The sequence below is a fragment of the Acanthochromis polyacanthus genome, chromosome 21 (genome assembly GCF_021347895.1).
Source record: "Acanthochromis polyacanthus isolate Apoly-LR-REF ecotype Palm Island chromosome 21, KAUST_Apoly_ChrSc, whole genome shotgun sequence".
NCBI lineage: Eukaryota > Metazoa > Chordata > Actinopteri > Pomacentridae > Acanthochromis > Acanthochromis polyacanthus.
Genome location: NC_067133.1, coordinates 17,959,920 through 17,981,360, shown reverse-complemented (window position 1 = coordinate 17,981,360; position 21,441 = coordinate 17,959,920). Strand labels below are relative to the sequence as shown.

Below are 21,441 nucleotides of genomic sequence, written 5' to 3'. Positions count from 1 at the left end.
TTTGAAAAATGGCCTTTAGTGGTGGAGAAAAAAAAACCTGACAGGAAGAAAATGAGGATGAAAAGAGGACCGAAAGCCTGAGGCCAGGAAGCGCTGTAGCTCTCAAGAATGAAGCATCTTCTCACTACCTAGATTAACAAGGTCATCCATCCTGTCTGTGCATGTGAGGCAGTCTGTCTTCATTTCTACTGTCCACTATGCCTCTCTCCCTGCTGGCAGCAAGCAGGGTCCTCCGGCCACCTCCGGCTCCGTCAGCCTCAGTGGCACAGCTCTCTCAGCGTGGCTGCAGCTAGTCTGCCTCCTGCAGAGTAACGCACAGCAGTAGAGTACACACAGTACCCGGAAACTGGCCAGCTCCTGCCCATCGTGGTTAGACTTTGTGTGGTTTCCGGCTCTGCCATTTTAGCTTGGCTTCGTTTCAGCCAGAGATCTTGTGGAATGTGGGCATGGCATGCACTGAGATTGTAGATGGCCCTGGACAGAGAAGATTTCAAGAATGTGCAAATATTTAAGGCTAACTATCGCAGAAATGTTTGGTTCTTAGTTATTTTTCTAAAACACCTGATATGATGCAGAGCTTGATAACATATATACGTAATGCGTATGTGGCCATTTTCTCTTCATTTCCAGGAGTGACTTGGGACTGAGCGTTTTTGACTACACATCTGCAGGAAAGATGATGGATCCAATGTAAAAGAGGCCAGATTACTATTTTATTTATGGTGAATGTGAAACAGGAGGGCATATTAGAGCATTTGGAGCAAACTGTACACAATGAACAGGCACAAAAATGAAAGCAGCCCCTATCCACTCTTGAGTGTGTTCAAGGTGGCACTTAGCTCCGTCCATGAAGCTTTTCTTCTGTTTGACTTTAAGTCTCACCTGTGACAGCCAGGCCTCTGTTGTCGCAATCCAGTGTCTTTCTCTGCATGACTGGAGACCATTTACCAAGTGATTATATTCAGCGGTGGCATGGAAATCTTCATTGGGCTTGAGTTTGTATGCACAACGTAATGCAATAGATTGCAGCTCCCCAGACAGGAAAAGAGAGTGCTGGTTATGCTTGTCAGCCCCAGTCATTATGGCCCGTTGGACATCCCTGCACCTGGAGAGATGTCAGCCTGTCCTCTGTGTTTTGTTCGCCTGTCTGTCTTCCGCTGCCTGATTCGTCCTGGAGAGGCGGCGTCAATCCCACAGTGAAAAACAATCCACGGTTGGTAGTCACGGGTCTCGTGATTGAGCAGGAAGTGTTAGTTTCTTACATGGATCCAGTGACGGCAGTTGTGGATGTGGGTGTTTTCCCCTCTTTAGATGTAAATCTTAAAGTCAAAACAAATCCCTTTTGAGGAACCAGATTAAATCATGACGGTCTCAAAGAATGTGGGCCTCAAATCAGCAGCGGGAATGTAAATACTGTGGGAAACCATTACACGCTTCAAATTGTTGCCATGCACCATCTCAGCCAGAAAAAAGCGCAATCACCTTGAGCGTAAGATAAGACATTATGGTGCATTCAGTAGGCAGTTGACAGATTAAATAGTTTGAATAGTAATGTGTTGCCTCACCAAGCCGTTGCTTTGCGACTGATTTTCTTTTACTGTCGAACACGAACCATGAACCGATAACATGCACTGTCAAGGAAAAGCTAATCCTTGTGTCTGGATAATTGCCAAGCAGAGTTCATTTTATCCCTCAAGGATATTTGCTTCGAAGGACTTCCTGCCTGTAATATCACGTCTTCCTATGACAGTGGCCAGCCTTGACTCCGAACTTCTCCGTGCAATGATTTGCAATTTTCCCAGTCAGAAATGCGTTGGTGGCTGTCATAATGGTGCTTGCATCTGAGCAATGACTATGACAACTGTTGCAGCTGAACTTCTTCTCAGACACGAGTCGCAGGACCATGCCAGTTCAGCTGCCATGTTGACTTTGGAGGGAGACAAGAGAGAAAGAGGGTAGACGGACTTCCAAGTCGCTTGGCTTGGCTGTCTGTCCAACGTTGGAGGTTTACCTTGGCTGGTGACCAAATGCTCTTACAACCCACTGATCAGCAGACTAATGGAAACCATAACAATAGCTGCATGGCTGCGTTAATGCTGCTGCATCACAGTTTGCTGGCATCTTCTGCAGAACTATTTTTACAGTCTTTGTATGTGTGTATGTGTCATAATTAAAATACAGTTCTTGATGCTGTGAGATACAGGTCTTGGGTCTATTTATCAGCTACTGTTGTGCTTCATTTACATAGTTTGAAAAGTTTTTTTGCCTATATATGTGGGTTTAATTTGCCTAGCAAGTAGACGGCAGATATGAAGCTGTAACTGCCTGCAAATCTCAATCACTGACACACAGAGTACATGCAAATAAGGACGAGATGAGTGGGAGACAGTAAGCAGGAAAAAAGCCTTGAGCAGCAGAAGAAGCTCAGTGCGCGAACAATGAGTTTAGTTTGTTTCCACCCAACCGTCCTTCATTCTCCGGAGCACCGTCGTTGTAACATTCAGGGCAAACTGAGTTAAAGCGGGAGGAGCCAAAGCCCAGCCAATCTAACAATGTTAAGCATGACAGAAAATGAGCATCACTTGCTGGCTGCTTTCAGTTCAGACCCAGCCTGTTTCAGTCTCCAACCCTAAAGCAGTTACTCCCTCCCCTTTACTGCTCTGCTCTATATCAGAAGCCCCGCTGTTTGGACTAATAGTAAAAGTAATTAAATGTTGGGGATTCTACCCCGAGGCAAGATAGAGGGCTGTTGTTGCAACAGTGAGTCCTGCACAAGCTGAGATACTGGTGTCACATTTGCATTTCCCTAATATTAGCAGCCGGTCCACGACAGAGATGAAGTCTGTTTTGGTTTTTAGTGGATTTACATGCAAGATGACAGTATTTTTTTTTTGGAATGCAAAATAAATGAAGTCGTATTGGTGCCATATATATATGAGCGAATGCGGAGAAGAATGGATAAATAAAATTGAAAATGACATTTTGCCTGCCGCCTGCTCACACTCATCAGCAGATCTCTTTTCGTTTCTTACCCTTGGGAATTTCTGACTCTGCACCAGCCGGCTTTAGTCCAGTCCTCTTTGCTAATCTGGTATCACAGTCCAGTCAATGTCACTGGAGGTCAAACAACATTCAGGATAAATGCAATAATAGATGCACGATGCCAAAATCCTCCAGACAGACAGTGGATGAAGAACGAAGCCCGGCTACAGCCACTCCGAGTGCGCCCTTTTCTATTATAAATGCTCCATCTGGTGTTTCTGCTTCTTGTAGCAGTCATACCAACGTTATTGTGGCATAGATGTTGGCATTATATATAGTTACTGTACCAGTGTCCTTCTGTGAACTTATGAATTGAGAACTATCTGTCAGGGAGACTTAGACCCTGTTTAAATGTTAACACACTCACGGTGACCTGTGCTGCCCTCAGTGTGTGGTTTTCCTTCCTCCTCTGCTGAGATCCACTGACAGCACTTCCCATCATCATTGAGGCTAAAACAGAAGCTTGTGGTACGTTGAAATGGCAATGTGAAACAGATGTGGTCACTAGAAGCCGTGGACCTTTTTTTTTTTTGAAGTAGCCTGAGCTGTAACAAGAGAAGCTAGGACGCGACCCAGTGTGACTTCGGAAAGCTCTAAACTCTCCATGATCTTGGGAGGCATTTTAGCTTGATGAAATATTGAAATAGAACTAACACACGGACAGGAAGGGGGATTTTTCAGATTCATTCGATTGTGCAACAGCCCCATAGCTGAGGAGACACCCTCTTTTGCAAGTTTAAATGTTTGCAGAAAAGACATTCCTTGTTTTGTACATTTCTCTTAGCTGCGGAGTGGTTTTAATCAATGGTAAATACACCCACGAGTTTAATTTGTGTGCTGTTAAGAGGTAAAAGAGTTCAGTTTTTCCATGGGAATTAAGAAAACGACAGGAAAAACACTCAGAAAAGTGAGGTTAGTTGGTGGGACAATAAAACAGAGGGCTGGTGATAACAAGGCTGCAGCTACAGGCAGGCTGTCTGATGCTGAGGTTTACTGTGTACCTCCTGTGGTCTGCAGGCCTCGTCATGGGAGCGCAGACGCAGTCATTAGTCTCTGATAGATGTCTACTGGAAGCACAGCTACTTTTAGCCACAAAGAGGGATTAAGTTTGATTTTAAGAGATTATGTTTAAGACTGCAAACTTCCTCACTCTCCAGCACAAATATTAATTGCTTTTTTTTTCTTCTTAAAGTGACTGTGATCTGTTTTGTGGAAGGGGTAAACAGCCCATTCTCAGCGGTTTCCCATTTACTGTCTAAGGAACGTAAATATGTGAACGCCCCTGTTTGAATTAATGAGGGGTCTTGCCATTCTCTTGTGAAATACTTTGCAGCACAGAATTGTTGTGGGTTATCATGTTTACTGCGGAAAACAATACCCGTAAATTCTGCTTGGCATTTCATGTTTTTTCTTTAGATTGCATTTGATTCATTGAGGCTCATTATATGCAATAATGCAATCTGCCCTTTCTCTGTGTGTGTGTGTGTGTGCAGCTGGCAGGCCTGGGGTGGGACAGAGAACATGGCTGAACCACGGCGGGAGAGCACCAGCAGCCTGCAGAGGAAGAAGCCTCCGTGGCTCCGGCTGGACATTCCCACAGCTCAGATGTCGCTCGACGAGCCTCCCACTTTTGTTCAGGTGCTCTTTCTCACCAAATGTCAGTACCTGTCAACTTTTGTCATTTATGACTTGTGTGCTGATGTATGCTTTCCTGTGCAGCCGGTGAAGAGGCAGGGCTTCCTCCGCAGCATCAGCATGCCAGTGGAGACCTCTCACCTCCAATCTCCTCCCCGTGACCTCTTTGACACCCGGCGGCCTGTATTACAACGTCAGTCATCCATCACTCAGACCATAAAAAGGTAAAGGCAGTCAGCAGCATTCACATATTGACGCCACATATGCGAGTTGTACGTCCTATTGCAACAGGAACCTTTAAGATAGTAATATTAAGAACTTGTAATCTCTTTTTCAGGCTAGCATGCAAATAGTGTTCATCTGGTAGGCTACAGTATGTGCAGATTATAGCATGTCATACAGTGTCACATAAGCAGCACATGCTTATATGAGATTCATGAGTTAAATTAAAGATGATGGCAGCCTGTATCCCAAAGCATGTAGAAAAATCTGTCCCTGATAACTACAATGTTTCTCTTTCCTCACCTTTTTTCCCCCGAAATTTCAAGACCTAATAACGTCTTCATGTCATCTGCCTGGTAATGCCTTTCCTAATTTCGTAAATCCAAATGAAAACGGTCTGAAAACAGTCTGCTTTGCTCTCTCTGCATGATGGCTACAGCACTGTCCAGTTGCACTCTTTTCCTCCTTTTCACTGCCCTTTCTTGTCTTTTCTCTTTTCTCCTCCTCCTTCCTTCTGTCCCATTCCTGCCACCTTCTGGCCTCGCTCTGCCTGGTCGCAGCAGCAGGAGGGTTCACTTTGAACGGATTAACACGGTCCCCATTAAGGGGCAGCGGGCTGCACGGCGCAGCACCAGGAAACACCACTCGCTCTCCAGAACTCTGCTCAGGTATGGCAGGGACTGTCTCATGAGAGAGTTAGGGTCAGGGTGAAGGTCACATGTGTGATTATATATTATAAGCAAAGAAATGAATAGGCCGCATGTACCTGTGTCATGTTTAGTTTCCAAACGTTAAATCTTATATCAATTTTTTTGATAGTCTCAGTGCAGCTTTTGATTAGTGTTTTTTTGGCTGATTGCACTGAAAAAACTCTAAATTTTACCAAGTTTATTTGTCTTATTTTTAGTCAAAATGTCTCATCCCACTCGATTTAAGATAAATTCATTTAACAGGTGACATTTCAGCAAGATGGAGGGACTTGTTTTAATACGATGCATCTTAAATATCTTGTTAAGTTAAACAGTCTTGAAATTGTCTTGTTTTAACCCTCGTGTCATCCTGCAGATCAAATCGATCCATTTTAAAGTTTGAAAATGTGAAAAAAATATATTTATTTTTCACAGTTAAAACTTCCACATTTTCAAAAAATTTAGGGGAAATTTTTGAACATTTTTTGATCGAAAAAAGAAATGTAAAAAAAATGTTTCTTTAAGAACATTTTGGGGGAAAAAAATTTCCTCGATTGCTCTTAAAGAAATTAATTAATTTTTTAAAATTATTTTTTCTGAATGTTCTTAAAGAAAATATCAGAAGTTTTACTGATATGTATGTAAACACTTTAGATTTTTTAGGATATTTTTAAGATTTTTTGGAAGATTTTTATTAATTTTTTGAAAATATTTACAATTTTCATTTTATTTTTTGCCAAATTTAGGGATTATTTTTTTAAAAAAGTAAAACTTTTAAGGGAAACTTTCAAGGTATTTTCTTCCTAAAGATTTTGCAAATTTTTATAAATTTGGGGAATTTTTTGCTGAAATTTTGGATTTTTTTCAGACAGGGAAACAATATTTTTTGGTGCCGTAAATGAGGACAACAGGAGGGTTAAGACACCTAAGCTTGACAATCCTGGTAAAATATAGCTTAAAATAAGTTTTGAATAGTAAGATTTTTCAAGAAATCTTACCAAGCCATTATTCAGTCGTTCTATTGACAGATTTTTTTCACTTATTTCAAGGTAAAAATTCCTTTTTTCTTGTTTTGAGAGGGGCATTTTTTCCAGTGTGAATGAGCGTTACACATGAGGTCCACCTCACAAGATTCACAAGAACTGTTTCTCTTGCTGCCACTGGTGTTGCATCTGAATCATGTCCTTACCACAGAGATTTCTTTTAAATGAGTCACACACACAAAAAAACAAACAAACCAAAAGCTGTCACTTCGCTGATATACAAGTCACTTTACTTGGTATTAACCCAGCCTGGCAGTGGGAGGGGTCCCCACATTTCTCTACACATCTATCAAAAAGAATCAATCACAACATGGTGTTGTTTTTTATCACTGCTTGTTAGTGATCCAGCATTTTAAGGCTGGCATGCCAGATCTGACGGGCTGTTTTGTGGGCTGATTAGATAAGGCTTGCGATGTTAAGCCACATATTCAGAAAACAAGAAAACTGCGGGCATTGCTGCAAAGAAATTCATGCTGAAATATCAGATACGCCGTCGTCTAACTTGACATATTTTCAAAGATGATGGTCGGGTGAAGGGTTGAGCTTGTTCAGTAAAAGAAAAAGTAAGCTGACCTAGTGATAAATAAATAGCAGTGAACTTCACTGAACATTCACTCTGCAGCTGGTAATTAGTGGAGAAACAGCTAGCTTTCCTGAACTTTCCTTTGAAGAATGTTTCCACTTCCTGGCTTCGGGGGGCTGTAACATTGTTTGCTCTGGTACTTATTAGGTTTCGGCTTCAACAATGTGATTGCGTGTGTAATCATGGAAGTTTGGTGGAATGTGCTAATGTTCAGATTGGAGTGGGACACAAATAAAACTTTCCAAAAAAATTATATTGTCTGTCTTAATTAGATTTGAAGTTGAGATTAAGGAAATCTGCAAGTTGGATTTTATTTGCAGCATCAGAACTCCACTAATCTCTTAAGCTCTGTCTTTGAAAATGTAGACTTTGAGAGTGAGTGACTGTACTGTGATTATACGCTTGTGTGTGTGTGTGTGTGTGTGTGTGTGTGTGTGTGTGTGTGTGTGTGTGTGTGTGTGTGTGTGTGTGTGTGTGTGTGTGTGTGTGTGTGTGTGTGTGTGTGTGTGTGTGTGTGTGTGTGTGTTCTTGTACTTGCTACATGGTGAGTACCATTTTCTGCATTTAACTATCAAAGTGAGGACATTTTTACAAAGTGAGGACATTTTGGCCGGTCCTCACTTTGAAACAGCCATGTTTGAGGGTGAAGACTTGTTTTTAGAGAACAGGTATGAATTGAGGTTTGGTTAGGGTTAGGGTAAGGATTAAGTTTAGGCAATCAGTTGTGATGGTTAAGGTTAGGGTAAGGCTCTAGGAAATGCATTACGCCTATGGATGTCCTCACTAAGATAGAAGTACAAACGTGTGTGTGTGTGTGTGTGTGTGTGTGTGTGTGTGTGTGTGTGTGTGTGTGTGTGTGTGTGTGTGTGTGTGTGTGTGTGTGTGTGTGTGTGTGTGTGTGTGTTTCCTGGTGTGTCTGGACATAAACATGCCTCGGCTTGTTCCCTCCACTGTGCCCATTACTTGCACTATCTAGGCCACCTTTTTACATCCTGCAAAGTGTTGTCTTATCAGTGCTTCAAATGTTTGCCGACGCACTCCTCCGTATACAGAGCTGTTATGAGGGTCATCAATGAGTCGCTCTACGTCTCTCTGGCAGGCTGGATGCATTCAATGCCTCTGTGAGAAGTGAAGCTGAAAACTCTGTTTGTGGTGTTAGGGGAACGGCGGACTGGTTTGGGGTCAGCAAGGACGGCGATGCCACCCAGAAATGGCAGAGGAAAAGTCTGCGCCACTGCAGCCTTCGCTACGGGAAGCTGAAACCGCAGGTGATCCGAGAGATGGATCTGCCCAGCCAGGACAATATCTCCTTAACCAGCACTGAGACCCCGCCTCCTCTCTACGTGCCCTCCTCACAGCATGGCATGCAAAAGGTACAGGGATATATGAGTTAGTTAAGTCCATTTTTGATGATAATATGTCATGCAAATGCAGTTAAACCTGAAAAACAAAAAGAATTAGAAGCTTTTTCATGATTTTGTATCCCTCTGCTTCTTATTTTCTTTAATATATCAGCTTTGCATATGTTGTTTTAATAGATCTTATTTACATCATGGCTGTGTCTTGATAATTCTCACTTTCTGAACCTGTTGCTCTCCAGATTGTGGACCCATTGGCGCGAGGACGGGCTTTCCGCATGGTGGAAGAGGTAGACGGCTACAGCGTGCCTCAGACCCCTATCACCCCCGGAGCTGCCTCTCTTTGCTCCTTCACCAGCTCCCGCTCAGGTCTCAACCGACTGCCTCGCCGACGAAAGAGGGAGTCTGTGGCAAAGATGAGCTTCAGGGCCGCGGCAGCGTTGGTCAAAGTGAGTGAGAGGAATAAGACCCAGTGAACAGATTAAACTGAGATTTGTGCATTGTTCGGAAAACTGATCTATGGATATTAAATAAACAGAAAAACCACTACACCACAATAAAAATGAAAAAAAAAAACACTTGAGTACATGTTCCTTTCTGTATTTTACTGGACTCCCAGAAGTCTAACCATTGTCAATAATCAGGTGAAGTCATTATGTTTGAAGCACATTTTGTACGACAGCTATTGAGGCGGCAGAGAAAGAAGATTCATGCTGCAAATTTATCCAACAACTTTAAATATTAAGGTGAAGGCCCTGCAGTATTATTTAAATTACAAAATTATCGTATTAAATTAAATATTAAGGTTAAGGCCCTACAGAAATACAAATTAACCTCACTAACTAGATATTAAGGTGAGGACCCTACAATATTTAATATATATTATAACAAAATACGTGACAACTTTAGATTGTTAATTAAGGTCAATACCTTTAAAGATTATACATGGAAAATCTCAAAAATGCAAAGACTCCTGATGGGGAAGCAAATTTATAACAGTGGAAAGGAGCAACTGCCTTTTAACAGGAATAATCCTCCAGCAGAACCGGGCTGAGGGAAGGTTGACATCTGCTTTGACCGGTTGGGCTGAGGTTAAAAGGGAGAGTCAACATCACAGCAGACACAAACAGGCAACAAAAAAGGGTATAAAGAGAGGATAGATTGGTGGAACCAGCAGCTATAGGTCCGTCTCATGCAGCACGTCCTTGATACTGTAATGGAAAAATTGTAGCTATAAATGCATATGAACATGTTTGTATGTATTTCTCAGGGCCGCTCATTACGGGAAAGCACTCTAAGACGGGCCCAAAGACGAAGCTTCACGCCTGCCAGCTTCATGGAGGAAGACGTGGTAGACTTTCCTGATGAACTGGACACGTCCTTCTTTGCCAGAGTAAGGCAGGACAAACACAAGTGTTGCTATGCTGTGTTACTAAGAAACATGTTCATTTACAATTGAATAAAATTCTAATCAAAGTCCCCATCTGATTGTCAAGTGTTGCACATACACTCACTACTTTCCTGTGCTGTGGGATCAATATAGGATTATCTTATCTTTTTGCTGCAATCTTTCTAGGATATTCTAATGCAAGAGGAGCTGTCCACGTATGCAGACGAGGTGTTTGAATCGCCGTCTGAGGCAGCCATCAAAGAGGCAGAGCCCAGCAGCAAGAAGGATGAGATGGAGCTGACAGGCAGTGCCCTAGATAAGACGGAGCTGGAGAGGAGTCACCTCATGCTGTGAGTTGCCGTGGCCACAGTGTTTGTGTCTGATGCTGTGCTGGTGCACACATTTCTTTTAAAACAATGATCAGCACTTCTCCTTGATACTGGGTAACAGTAGGGATGTCGTCAAGTTAGCATATATGGTTGGCATTTTGTGGAAAAATAAATGTTTATATGTAGGAATTGTCATAGAAATACATAAAAAGTGTGATTTTCTCAGCTTTGTTAGTGACTCTTTATGAATAGTATTGATCTGATTGGTGGTGCAGTTAGCTAATGCCCCATAAATGTCCTATAGTCAACACATAGTTACAATCTGCCCTAAAAAATCCCAGATCATGTATTACCTGATGAATATCCTAGATTTCTTTTACCTCTTCTAGACCTCTGGAGCGAGGATGGCGTAAAGTCAAAGAAGGAACTCCAGGACCGCCAAAGGTGCCCTTGCGGCAGGAGGTGGTGAGTGTAAACGGGCAGCGGCGTGGCCAGCGCATCGTCGTACCCGTCAAGAAGCTTTTCGCCCGGGAGAAGAGGCCTTACGGGTTGGGCATGGTCGGGAAGCTCACGAACCGCACCTACCGCAAGCGCATTGACAGCTACGTCAAGAGGCAGATAGAGGATATGGATGATCACAGGTACAGCACATCTCCACAGATCGCTCTAATGAGCCCTTTCTCACTGCTTTCCTCAGTGGGTGACACTGATGGATGGCGAATGCTGCTGTTCTTTTTTTTTTTTTTAAACTGCCCATTCTCTGTCTCTTCCAGGCCTTTTTTTACATACTGGATCACCTTTGTCCATTTGCTCATCACTATCTTGGCTGTATGCATCTATGGTATTGCACCGGTGGGCTTTTCCCAGCATGAGACGGTTGATTCTGTGAGTCTTGGTTCACATGTGATGAGCGTCTTCATTAGCACCGTGACAATATTGTCATATTATACCTTTTGATGCTGATTACACTCTTTCTGCTTTGCTATCTGGTGCAGGTTTTAAGAAACAAAGGTGTGTATGAAAATGTCAAGTTTGTACAGCAGGAGAACTTTTGGGTCGGGCCCAGTTCGGTAAGCACCATTCTTAAACATTTCTAGATGTGTCTCACAGATGCAAGCAAGAATTGTGTGAATGTTCATCAGTAAATGCTAAATTTTCTTTTTCTCTTTCCCCTTTATCTATTTGTAGGAAGCCTTGATCCATTTGGGGGCCAAATATTCTCCATGCATGCGGCAAGACCAGCAGGTGCATGATCTTATCAGGGAAAAGAGGGCTATCGAACGCAACTCAGCCTGCTGCGTTCGAAATGATCGCTCTGGCTGTGTCCAAACCTCAGAGGAGGAATGCTCGGTGTGTAAACAAACCCATTTCTTTGCTTTGTGCTCCTTGACCTTTATAATCCAGCTTCAAAGAGGAAGCCGTAGGCCACTCTGAACCCTTCTCTTTGTGTCTAGAGTACTCTAGCTGTGTGGGTGAAGTGGCCGAGGCATTCCAGCACTCCCCAGTTAAACGGCAAAGACAGACAGTATGGCTCAGTGTGCCATCAGGATCCCAGGTAAGACACACGTGCACTGCAAAAACTCAACATCTTACCAAGTCTGTTTGCCTTATTTTTAGTCAAAATGTCTCATCCCACTCGATTTAAGATAAATTCACTTAACAGGTGACATTTCAGCAAGATGGAGGACTTGTTTTAGGACAATGCATCTTAAATATCTTGTTAAGTCAAACAGTCTTGAAATTATCTTGTTTTAACCCTCATGTCGTCCTGCAGGTCAAATCGATCTATTTTAAAGTTTGAAAATGTGGGAAAAAATCTATATTTTCACAGTAAAAACTTCCACATTTTTGATGAAAAAAAGAAAAGAAAAGTTTAAAAAAAATGTTTCTTTAAGAACATTTGGGGAAAAAATAACCAAAATCCAGCAAATTTCGCTGGATTTTTTTTTTTTTTGGTTAATTTGTTTAAATTATTTTTTTCTGAATGTTCTTAAAGAAAATATCAGAAGTTTTACTGATATGTATGTAATCACTTTAGATATTTTTTAGGATTTTTTGGAAGCTTTTTATTCAATTTTTGAAAATATTTACAATTTTCATTTTTTATTTTTTTACATTTTTATTTTTTGCCAAATTATAGGGATTTTTTTAAGTAAAACTTTTAAGGGAAACTTTTAAGGAATTTGCAAATTTTTTTAAATTTGGTGAGTTTTTTGCTGAATTTTTGGATTTTTTTAAGACAAGAAAACAATATTTTTTGGTGCCATAAATGAGCTTGACAATCCTGATAAAATATAGCTTAAAATAAGTTCCCCCACCTAATTTTAAGATTTCAGTATTCTAAATATCATATCTTATCTCAAGAAATCTTTCCAGAACGTTATTCACTTGTTCTATTGGCACATTTTTTTTCACTTATTTCAAAGTAAAAGTTCCTTGAAATAATTTTTTTTTCTTGTTTTGAAAGGGCTGTTTTTTTCCGATGTGTAGTTCCCCTATTTAAATCTTGCTGTACTAATTCACCAGTGGAACTTATAACACGTTATTTGTTTGGATTGTTTCACTTTCTCTGCCTACAGGATATGTCTGGAGCCCGCCTCAGTGTCACCGCATGAATGGCCGGATGACATCACCAAGTGGCCAGTGAGTACTATAAAAACCCGCACAATGTTTGGACATAAAGAGGTGGAAATAGTTGAGTTTTTTAGGAAAATTATATCACTCCCTTGTGATTTGATGTTGATCTTTGTTCCGGTATTAAAAAATAGCAGATTTCTTAACAGAATGGGCCATTTGGTAACATTATATTTTAACTTTCTATCTAAATCTGTTTCTGTCATGAGATCATTTCAGAACAAAGAAGAGTTTCCTCCTTCTTTCAGTGATGTGCTACTTCTTTATTATCTTTTTGTGTTTCTCTTCAGAGTCATTACTAGATTATTTTGTTTTCATTAATTAAGAGGCAGCACAAATCCACCAGGATTAGCACTTGATTTAACCCAAAATGTTTCTCAGAAATAACCTGCTGCTCGGAATTAAAAGAAGCCAGAAGAGATGTCACACTTTGTTCTGATGAATATGACAGGAATATGAATAATATAAGGACTTAATGAGCTGATTGTTGTTCCCCTGCTCTGGCTTTTAGATTTGTACCAGGTACAACACAGGGAACCACACCAACCTGCCTCATATAGACTGTACCATCACAGGCCGACCCTGCTGCATCGGAACCAAAGGGAGGTGAGGAGAGCTTAAGAACGCTTATACTGACAAAATCTCTCTTGGAGAACAGATGACCAGTTTTATTCACTTACTAACGGCTGTTTGCTTTCTTCGAGGTGTGAAATCACATCCCGGGAATATTGTGACTTCATGAAGGGCTACTTTCATGAGGAGGCTACTCTTTGCTCTCAAGTAAGCAAGCAAACTTATTACAAAGGAGGGAGAGAGAACAGAAAAAAGCGATGCTTATTTAAATGTGTTGGCCTGTACAGATGGGAAATATGAGTTATTTTGAATGTGAGGTGCTATTTTGTGTCCTCTGTGAATACCAAAACAGATGAAATGATTCAGCTCCTCTAAGATTTTTAGGTAGGAGGTGTGTGGGAGTTGAATAATTGTGATCTTTGTTTGCTTTATTTTTCCTTTTCCTGATTTATATGTTTGTGGTTTCCTGAATTTTAGTATGAGTAAAGCATCTGACCAAATACGCTGTGTTCTGTCCTTCCTCAGGTGCACTGCATGGATGATGTATGTGGACTGTTGCCTTTCCTCAACCCTGAGATCCCAGATCAATTTTACAGGCTCTGGCTCTCACTTTTCCTCCATGCTGGGTGAGTCAGTAGCTGTCAGGATCACGGAAAGCTCTTCTGCTTATTCTGAGATTTACCTGGCAAACAAACCCCAAAAACGAGAGGGAATGTATTTGATTGCACAGCTACAAAGTTACATTTGGGCAGGTTTTTTTTGTGTCGTCATTTTATTTGTACCGTGTATTGGAGGAAAAAGGCAAAACTCCAAAGACAAAGCACAAATAGAAGCCAATCTTGCAGAGCGGAGGCACAGTTTAGCAGACAAGATCGCAGACTGTGAATCGGTCAAAACAAAGATTAAAACAAGCTGAAAATCTGCTTTACAGCTTGTTGCTGAAAGTCTCTGCCTAACCGTGTTTAAAAGGGCTATGTTTGGACTGAGCGGCGAGGGGGAAAAAAAATGATGAAAAGATCAGAATCAGAGTCAGGTTTGTTGGCCGAATATGTTTGGCACATACAAGGAAATTGACTCTGGTTGTCAGCATGTACTCGTATCACAACAAAACAACCGCATCTAAAGATAAAGATGCGCTCGGCAAATATATAAAAGGCAAACAGGGAGATAAAGGGAGAAGACAAAGAATACAAAGGGAAGGTGGACAAGCAGTGGCTTTACAGAGGATGTTATTGGCCGTGTAGGTAGAAAAAATGCAAAAGAGTGTATGACAGTGTCAACAAAGACAGGTATATGCACTTTCATTATACAACTATGCAACTAATAATATAAATAAAAGAGAGGCAATACCATTATCTTAACCAGCAGGGTTTGTTTTCCTCCTTTTCACTGAACTAGAGGTGCTCCAGCTGTTTTCCAAATGTCCCAGATATGTTAAATACATGAGCTTATCCATCCCTTCAAGTTATCTACTGTATATACTAAACTAACGGCTCTACTTCAGTGCAGTTTAAACCTGTCAGTCAGTCAGTCCAAAGAGCTGACCTCACGGTTAAGAAGAGCAGTGCTTCATCTTCATGTTGTCTGTTATCTCTCTCCTGGGTAATTAAACAAAGTGCCCTCGCTACCCAAACTCATTAAGCTTCGGCACGATAGAGCCTTATTTTGTTGCCGTGCAAAGTCATCGCGGCTCAGCTGTTGAGGGGTTTCACTCTTCTGCACAGAGGGGATTATCTTCTCAACATGTGCCACTTTTCTCACACACGTGAACCCTTTGTCTGTGTCCATCCTCTCCAGGATCCTTCACTGCCTGGTGTCGGTGGCTTTCCAGATGACCATCCTGAGGGACCTGGAGAAGCTGGCGGGCTGGCTGCGCATCTCGATTATTTACATCCTTAGCGGCATCACTGGCAACTTAGCGTCGGCCATCTTCTTGCCCTACAGAGCAGAGGTGATCCTCACATGTTGCTAATTAAGGCCTGTTGTTATGAGTCATACAAGGGTATTTCAAAAAGCTCATGCTGCACCTGGGAAATAAGCGATGTAACTCCCATTTCAGGGCAAACGTGATGCTCTAAAGCCTTCTAGAGGAAAGCTTTGAGCTGACACGCTGTTGCTCCAGGATAATGTCCTTACAGGTGGCAGAAGCAGCCAAATGGGGCTTTAAAATGTTTCTCACCTGACCTGGTACTCGCTGACTTCTCGAGGTCAGATGGTGCCACCTGTGCTTTATGGATGGCCGTTTTATTCTGGAGCAACAGCGCACTAGCTTAAAGCTTTCTTCTTCTTGCAAAGAAACGACAGACATTTCAGTTTTATGGACAGTGATGTAAGGCTTGATAGTTTACAGTTATGCCCAAAAATGGAAATTACACCCCTTGTTTTTGAGTAGTCCCCTACTTATTATCTGTTAGGAGATGTGGTTGTACACATTTCTGAACATTCCATTGTGTTTTCTCAGGTGGGCCCAGCAGGCTGTCAGTTTGGGATCCTGGCCTGCCTGTTTGTGGAGCTGTTTCAGAGCTGGCAGATCCTCGCCCAGCCCTGGCGGGCCTTCACCAAGCTGCTGTGTGTGGTGCTCTTCCTCTTTGCCTTTGGGCTGTTGCCCTGGATCGACAACTTTGCCCACATTTGCGGCTTCATCTCGGGCTTCTTCCTGTCCTTCGCCTTCCTTCCCTACATCAGCTTTGGCCGCATGGACCTGTACCGCAAGCGCTGTCAGATTATCGTCTTCCTGCTGGTGTTTGTCGGGCTCTTTTCAGGCCTCGTGGTGCTCTTCTATGTCTACCCAATCAAGTGTGAATGGTGCGAGTTGCTCACCTGCATCCCCTTCACAGACAAATTCTGCGAGAAGTACGACCTCAACGCTCACCTCCACTGAAGTGCAGCAGGAAGGCATCAGGTCAAAAGATGTGGACTGGCTGGGGGACCGTCGCCCCCATTTCTCTGTGAACTCTGACAATATGCTTGTGTTCTTTTACTCTGTCAATATGAATACCTATACCACTCATCCCAAGGACTTCCTTTAATCGCCTCGTGGCAGTCATTGTCAATCCCTCACTGTCCAGTGAAACAAAGCTACAGCACTTGTGAACCTCATCAAAGCGCTCAGCTGCCTTTTACACGTGAGGCAGGAATTAGAGAAGCTGGTACAGAGAGAAGGATTTCTTTTTACATTCACACTTCAGACATAGGTTTTGTTATTATAATTATTATTATTATTATTCAGGCAACCTCATACAGAAGCAGGGACAACAAATCAAATATTGATACCTTTGGTGCCTTGTTGATAAATGTACCAACTACTGCCATATTTTTGTTACATTATGCTGAGCACTCGAATGTTTTCTTTTATTTGTTTATTGCTTCTCAAGAAGTGATTATTGTTCTGAACACGGTAGTGTTTTAGCTACCTGTCTACTCACATGTAACTGAAAACAACAGTAAAAAAATCTACAAAATCAAAAATACCTGCTGCTTTCTCTTAATTGCCAGAAATTTCTTGATGAAGATTGTTGTGAAGTTTATTGAAATGAGGCAACATGGAAACAGAGAAAATTTATGCAACAAACATTTGACAATCCAAGTGTGTAGCTCCTCAGTGAATTCGGCACATTTTTGATTTGCATGATTTACAAAAATAGACTTGTATTTCAATCACAACTCCAGATTTGAGTGTGTTTCTAATAATAGCCTCCTTTTTAGTACAAACTGCTGCATAAATAAATGGGGGGGGGGGGGGGGGGGAAACAACTTTAAACTCACAAAGCTGATTTGCTAAGACATTTGATCTCTGATAAGACACGATGTTATTTGTAGAAAAAAACAAAACATTTTGTTGCTTGAAGAAGTGAATCCACTTTTCGTCCCCTCTGTCCTCACATGGACCCCGTTCAGCGGGTCACAGGGGACTTCAGGATGCTGAACCCAGTGCTCACCAGCCCTTTTTATCTGTCCATCTGCCTGATGTGTTTTGTTAATCTTTTCTGCCTTGAGTCCACGTTAGAGGTGAGCAAGTGGGAGGAGGGTGGGTTGGGAGGTCGAGGGACTAGCAGCCGCTGTTCCGCCGTGCGTACGCCTGCCCCCTGAGCGTGTACTCCATCTCTTGGAAGTGCATGTTGGACACGGAGATGGCAGACGGCCCTTTCCCCTTGAAGCCGGCCTTGAGGTAGAAGGGCACCAGGAAGTCCTCGCAGATCAGCAGAGCCCGGCGGATGCCCGGCATGCAGCGCAGATACTGCAGGTAACGCCACAAGAGGATGGAGCCCTTGCCCTGCTGGCGACAGTGGCGGTGCACTGACAGCACGTGGATGTGCACGGTGGGGGTGTTTGGGACGTGCCGAGTCATGGCCTCCTGAGGGGGAAGATTAAATAGAATATGAAAACATAATGAGCCATGGAAAAAGTGTTCAATTTGCATTTGGATAGGTTGTAATGTTGCAGTCATTAGAGATTGCTGATCAGTTTTATTACCTGTGAAAGCCTCTCCTTGTCCCAACCAGAGCCGATGATGAAAGCTACCAGCTGTCCCTCTTCAAACCAACCCAGTGACAGCTCAGGACACTGACCCAGGAAATTAAGCACTTCATTCAGGGTAAGCGGACACTCTCCAGACACAGAGACAAATGCTGGGGGGATGGAAAGACCCATTTAAGACAGTAGGTCAGTTTCATGGAGGTGGTAAAGATGAAGGGATGAAAGAAATGTGTTCTTTCAAGTCTAATCTAAGATGTAGCTAAAAATCCTAAAGCAGCATTTGAGTATTTCAGATTTGACACATCCATACATTTAACAGTAATAGAACTGAAAATACACTTTGCTTACAGACATGATACATATTGTTTAGATTTTGTGTAATTTTGAAGAAATATTTAGGAGAAACTAGACTTACCTTCTCTTTCAATCTCGAACACACTGATGGCGTCTTGTGGCGTGAGGTTCCTGAACTCGCTGGCGGGGAGTGTGTGTCTTCTCTGCTGCAGAGGGGTGACCACTCTGACAGGCGTCTTCAGAAAGAAGGGTTTGAGGAACGGTGAGCCGCTGACCTGTTGTGTCATGATACCTCAATACTGCAAGGACAAGATATTCTTTTTGTTTGTCTGGGCTCCTTTTGTTAGTCTCTCTCCTCCCTTTTCAGTCTTGTGTAAAAAAAAAATATTTTTTTTACTCAGATGACCACAATGATGAAGTCAAAGCCTGCTAACAAAACTTCCCCTGTTCTCCGTTTGTCCCGCAGCTCTGATTGCAGTCAAGCTCACTTCAACAGGCAAGACCCTGACCTTTCTGCCTCTCCGCTTCTCTCCTCCTCCTCTTCTTTCTGTCTGTTCTAATACCGCAAAGTGGTTGTCTTCAAGTAGGATAGCTGTCTGTGCACGTGTCTCCAAAATCTCTAAATCCCCTGATTTCAAAAGACAGGCATTTTGCTCTTGGTGCATTTCCCATGAGTTACACTTTGGATTTGGATTAATCAGCCTTATTTAGAGGCTGACAGCTCTGTAGTTGCAGCACTTGATTGTGCATATTCAGATTAGACACAGCTTTTATTTCACCTCGTGTTAGGGTTGCCACAGCAATCATTAACTAAGAACACATTTGGCTGAATCGATGCCAGGACAAATTACATCATGACCGTACACCTTTAACATGAAAAAAAAAAGCAGTTGTTGAGATTGTTCATAGTGATGACATTTTAGAAATCACTTGACTGATAAAGGGGCAGATAAAATAAGACTTGTCTTCTTTCTGCTCCCTTTCATTCTAGTTTGGAGAAGTTTGTATTTACATTAAATTTTGTTTATTTTTTTTATTTTACAAATGAATGAAATAAAGAATTAAACTAAAACTTTTACCAAGCACATGTATGAGGACACATGCACGTTTAGCAGGATGGGGATGAGCGAGCCACGGTGTGACAGGATGTGTTGATACGCATGTTTTCAGAGATCAAGGGCATGTGGGCTAATTTGACTGCACTAAGATAGGAGGGAGATTTGTGTGGATTGCTGCTGGGATGATTTCATGCCTTAAAGAGATTTAGTGCAGGCTAATTAAATGAGGGAGCACTTGCTTTGACTGGCCTGAAATAAAGCTGTTTACACAGCCTTGTTTGACTGTCAACACACCGTAGTAGAATTTTAAAGGCCCTTTAAGATCATTGTAAATACATTTCCTCATGTATTCCAAGGCTTTCTAAGATAAATTCTCATTTAAAGGAAACGATTTGTGTGATTTTTATTTTTATTTTATTAAGATGATATGCTTTGTGTAATTAGCTTTTATAGTAACTTTCACTGTAATAAAATTCAACTAATCCTACCTGTTTTTGATCTGATCCTGGCTTTTTTTTTCTGCAGCCAAGCAGACTTCACACCGCAGTCGTCTGGCTTCAGGCTTAGCTCTTAATAGTTTTTCTACAGATCAAACCAAAACAGAATTGATGTAAGGATTACTGTTTCACTCCACTGCTTCCCTTCGGCCTTACAGTGATAAATGGGAAATCTCCTTTATTTCAAGCCATGAACTACGTCATCTGAACAGCAAACCAATCAGAATCTCTGCTCAGGAGATCATCAGATGTGACAGACTAATACTTACACGGTTGTCCTGAGATAAAATTACCTTTTCTGATGTGGAATTCTGTCAGTCTGAGAAGAAGAGGCTCTCTGTCCTCTTAAAACCAACTGCTATTGGCAAAAAATGACAAGATACACACTGATCACTCATAACATTGTGAGGTTGCCTAATATTGTGTCGGTCTCCTTTATGTATGTATAGGGTGACACAAAAAACGTGAACTTTTTAACAATCCAATAAAACCAGGAGTGATGGAAGAAAAATATTTTATTCATAGTAATTGAAACTTTAAAACATGCCATTTAAGAAACAATGATGGAGTTTTCATTTTTTTAAAATTACTTCCTGTAGATGGTGTCCTCCTGTACGAATGCATTCTTGTAAAGTGTACACGACTCGACCAAGAACTCTGGATGAGTTAAAACAGAGAATTCAGGATGAAATTCACAGTATCCCAGCTGAGATGTTGCAGCGGTCAATGAGGAATCTCAACAGCAGATTTCAAGAATGCATTCATACAAGAGAACGCCATCTACAGGAAGTAATTTTTAAAAAATGAAAATTACATCATTGTTTCTTAAATGGCATTTTTTAAGGTTTCAATTACTATGAATAAAATATTTTTCTTCCATCACTCTTAGTTTTATTGGATTGTTAAAAAGTTCCCGTTTTTTTGTGTCACCCTGTATTTATATGAACACAGGACCTCTAGGGATGTCCAGTGGCACTTGGATGGTGGCAGTGAATTCTGTAGGACCTACCGAGATCAGGCTTATCCTGGCACATCTCACACATGCTCAATAAGATTTGGATCTGGGTATTGTGGGACCCGAATGAACACCTTAGCTCTGAAGTGTTCCCCGGGCCACTCCTGAGCAGTTTTTGCAGTGTGTCGGGGTGCATTGTCCTGCTGAGGGTGGAAACTGGCATGAAGGACTGCTGTTGCTATGAGGGGTTGGGGGTTGCTTTACTGGCAATGTTTAGGTGGGTGCCACATGTCAAAAGTCCACATTAGTGTCAGGACTCAAGGTTTCCCTGCAAAATATTGCATTATAACAAGATGATCGATATTATTCACTTCACCTGTCAGCGGTCATAACATTGTCGCTGATTGGTGTCAGTTACTGTTAGGCAAAGCAAAACTGTGAACACACAACAGCTGATTTTATGCGTGTTCGGTTTAACCTCACCGTCTGACCTTCTCTGGCTCAACGTGCCGTAACCTCAGTGAGTTCATGCGTACGTTTGCACGCACGTCCCCCCCCCCCCCAGTGTATTATGTTTTTACTGGCAAGCTTGAAGTCCCAGTGTAACAGAATCCTCGTTAAACTTCACACTGGCTCTGGCACCTGTTGGCTTAGCTGAACATC

The 21,441-nt window shown here is 42.0% G+C and overlaps 2 protein-coding genes across 5 annotated transcripts in view; one reads left to right on the top strand and one right to left on the bottom strand.

Annotated features, from left to right (window-relative positions):
* The window catches only part of rhbdf1a (rhomboid 5 homolog 1a (Drosophila)), a 29,480-nt gene extending 12,512 nt beyond the window's left edge, over positions 1-16,968 (top strand). The window contains exons 2-20 of one of the 4 annotated variants that reach the window (XM_051941224.1): positions 4,536-4,680; positions 4,762-4,901; positions 5,226-5,255; positions 5,463-5,567; positions 8,374-8,587; positions 8,815-9,021; positions 9,843-9,965; positions 10,149-10,312; positions 10,681-10,932; positions 11,065-11,176; positions 11,287-11,361; positions 11,480-11,641; positions 11,746-11,846; positions 12,871-12,934; positions 13,437-13,531; positions 13,630-13,705; positions 14,024-14,124; positions 15,296-15,449; positions 15,960-16,968. In XM_051941224.1, the coding sequence (XP_051797184.1) occupies positions 4,564-4,680; positions 4,762-4,901; positions 5,226-5,255; positions 5,463-5,567; positions 8,374-8,587; positions 8,815-9,021; positions 9,843-9,965; positions 10,149-10,312; positions 10,681-10,932; positions 11,065-11,176; positions 11,287-11,361; positions 11,480-11,641; positions 11,746-11,846; positions 12,871-12,934; positions 13,437-13,531; positions 13,630-13,705; positions 14,024-14,124; positions 15,296-15,449; positions 15,960-16,379 (2,712 nt within the window). In that variant the 5' untranslated portion in view covers positions 4,536-4,563 and the 3' untranslated portion in view covers positions 16,380-16,968. Of the gene's footprint in view, positions 1-4,535; positions 4,681-4,761; positions 4,902-5,225; positions 5,256-5,459; positions 5,568-8,373; positions 8,588-8,814; positions 9,022-9,842; positions 9,966-10,148; positions 10,313-10,680; positions 10,933-11,064; positions 11,177-11,286; positions 11,362-11,479; positions 11,642-11,745; positions 11,847-12,870; positions 12,935-13,436; positions 13,532-13,629; positions 13,706-14,023; positions 14,125-15,295; positions 15,450-15,959 lie in introns of all 4 variants that reach the window. The other 3 variants (XM_022207283.2, XM_051941226.1, XM_051941225.1) reach the window with 3 other exon arrangements.
* Positions 16,969-17,254: 286 nt separating this feature from the next.
* On the bottom strand, positions 17,255-19,456 carry aanat2 (arylalkylamine N-acetyltransferase 2). The gene is made up of 3 exons (XM_022207329.2): positions 18,390-19,456; positions 17,972-18,126; positions 17,255-17,852 (listed from the first exon to the last, which is right to left on the bottom strand). Exons 1-3 carry the CDS (start codon positions 18,553-18,555, stop codon positions 17,547-17,549), a joined length of 627 nt encoding a protein of 208 aa, XP_022063021.1. The 5' UTR covers positions 18,556-19,456; the 3' UTR covers positions 17,255-17,546.
* Between the last annotated feature and the right edge of the window lie 1,985 nt (positions 19,457-21,441).

Bases quoted from the DNA above. Each gene is read 5' to 3' on its own strand.
- aanat2 (XM_022207329.2), bottom strand. From the start codon at position 18,555: ATGACACAACAGGTCAGCGGCTCACCGTTCCTCAAACCCTTCTTTCTG. The intron at 18,127-18,389 runs GTAAGTCTAGTT...CCATCCCCCCAG, and splicing joins GTTCGAGATTGAAAGAGAAG to CATTTGTCTCTGTGTCTGGA. The intron at 17,853-17,971 runs GTAATAAAACTG...CTTCCCCCTCAG, and splicing joins ACAAGGAGAGGCTTTCACAG to GAGGCCATGACTCGGCACGT.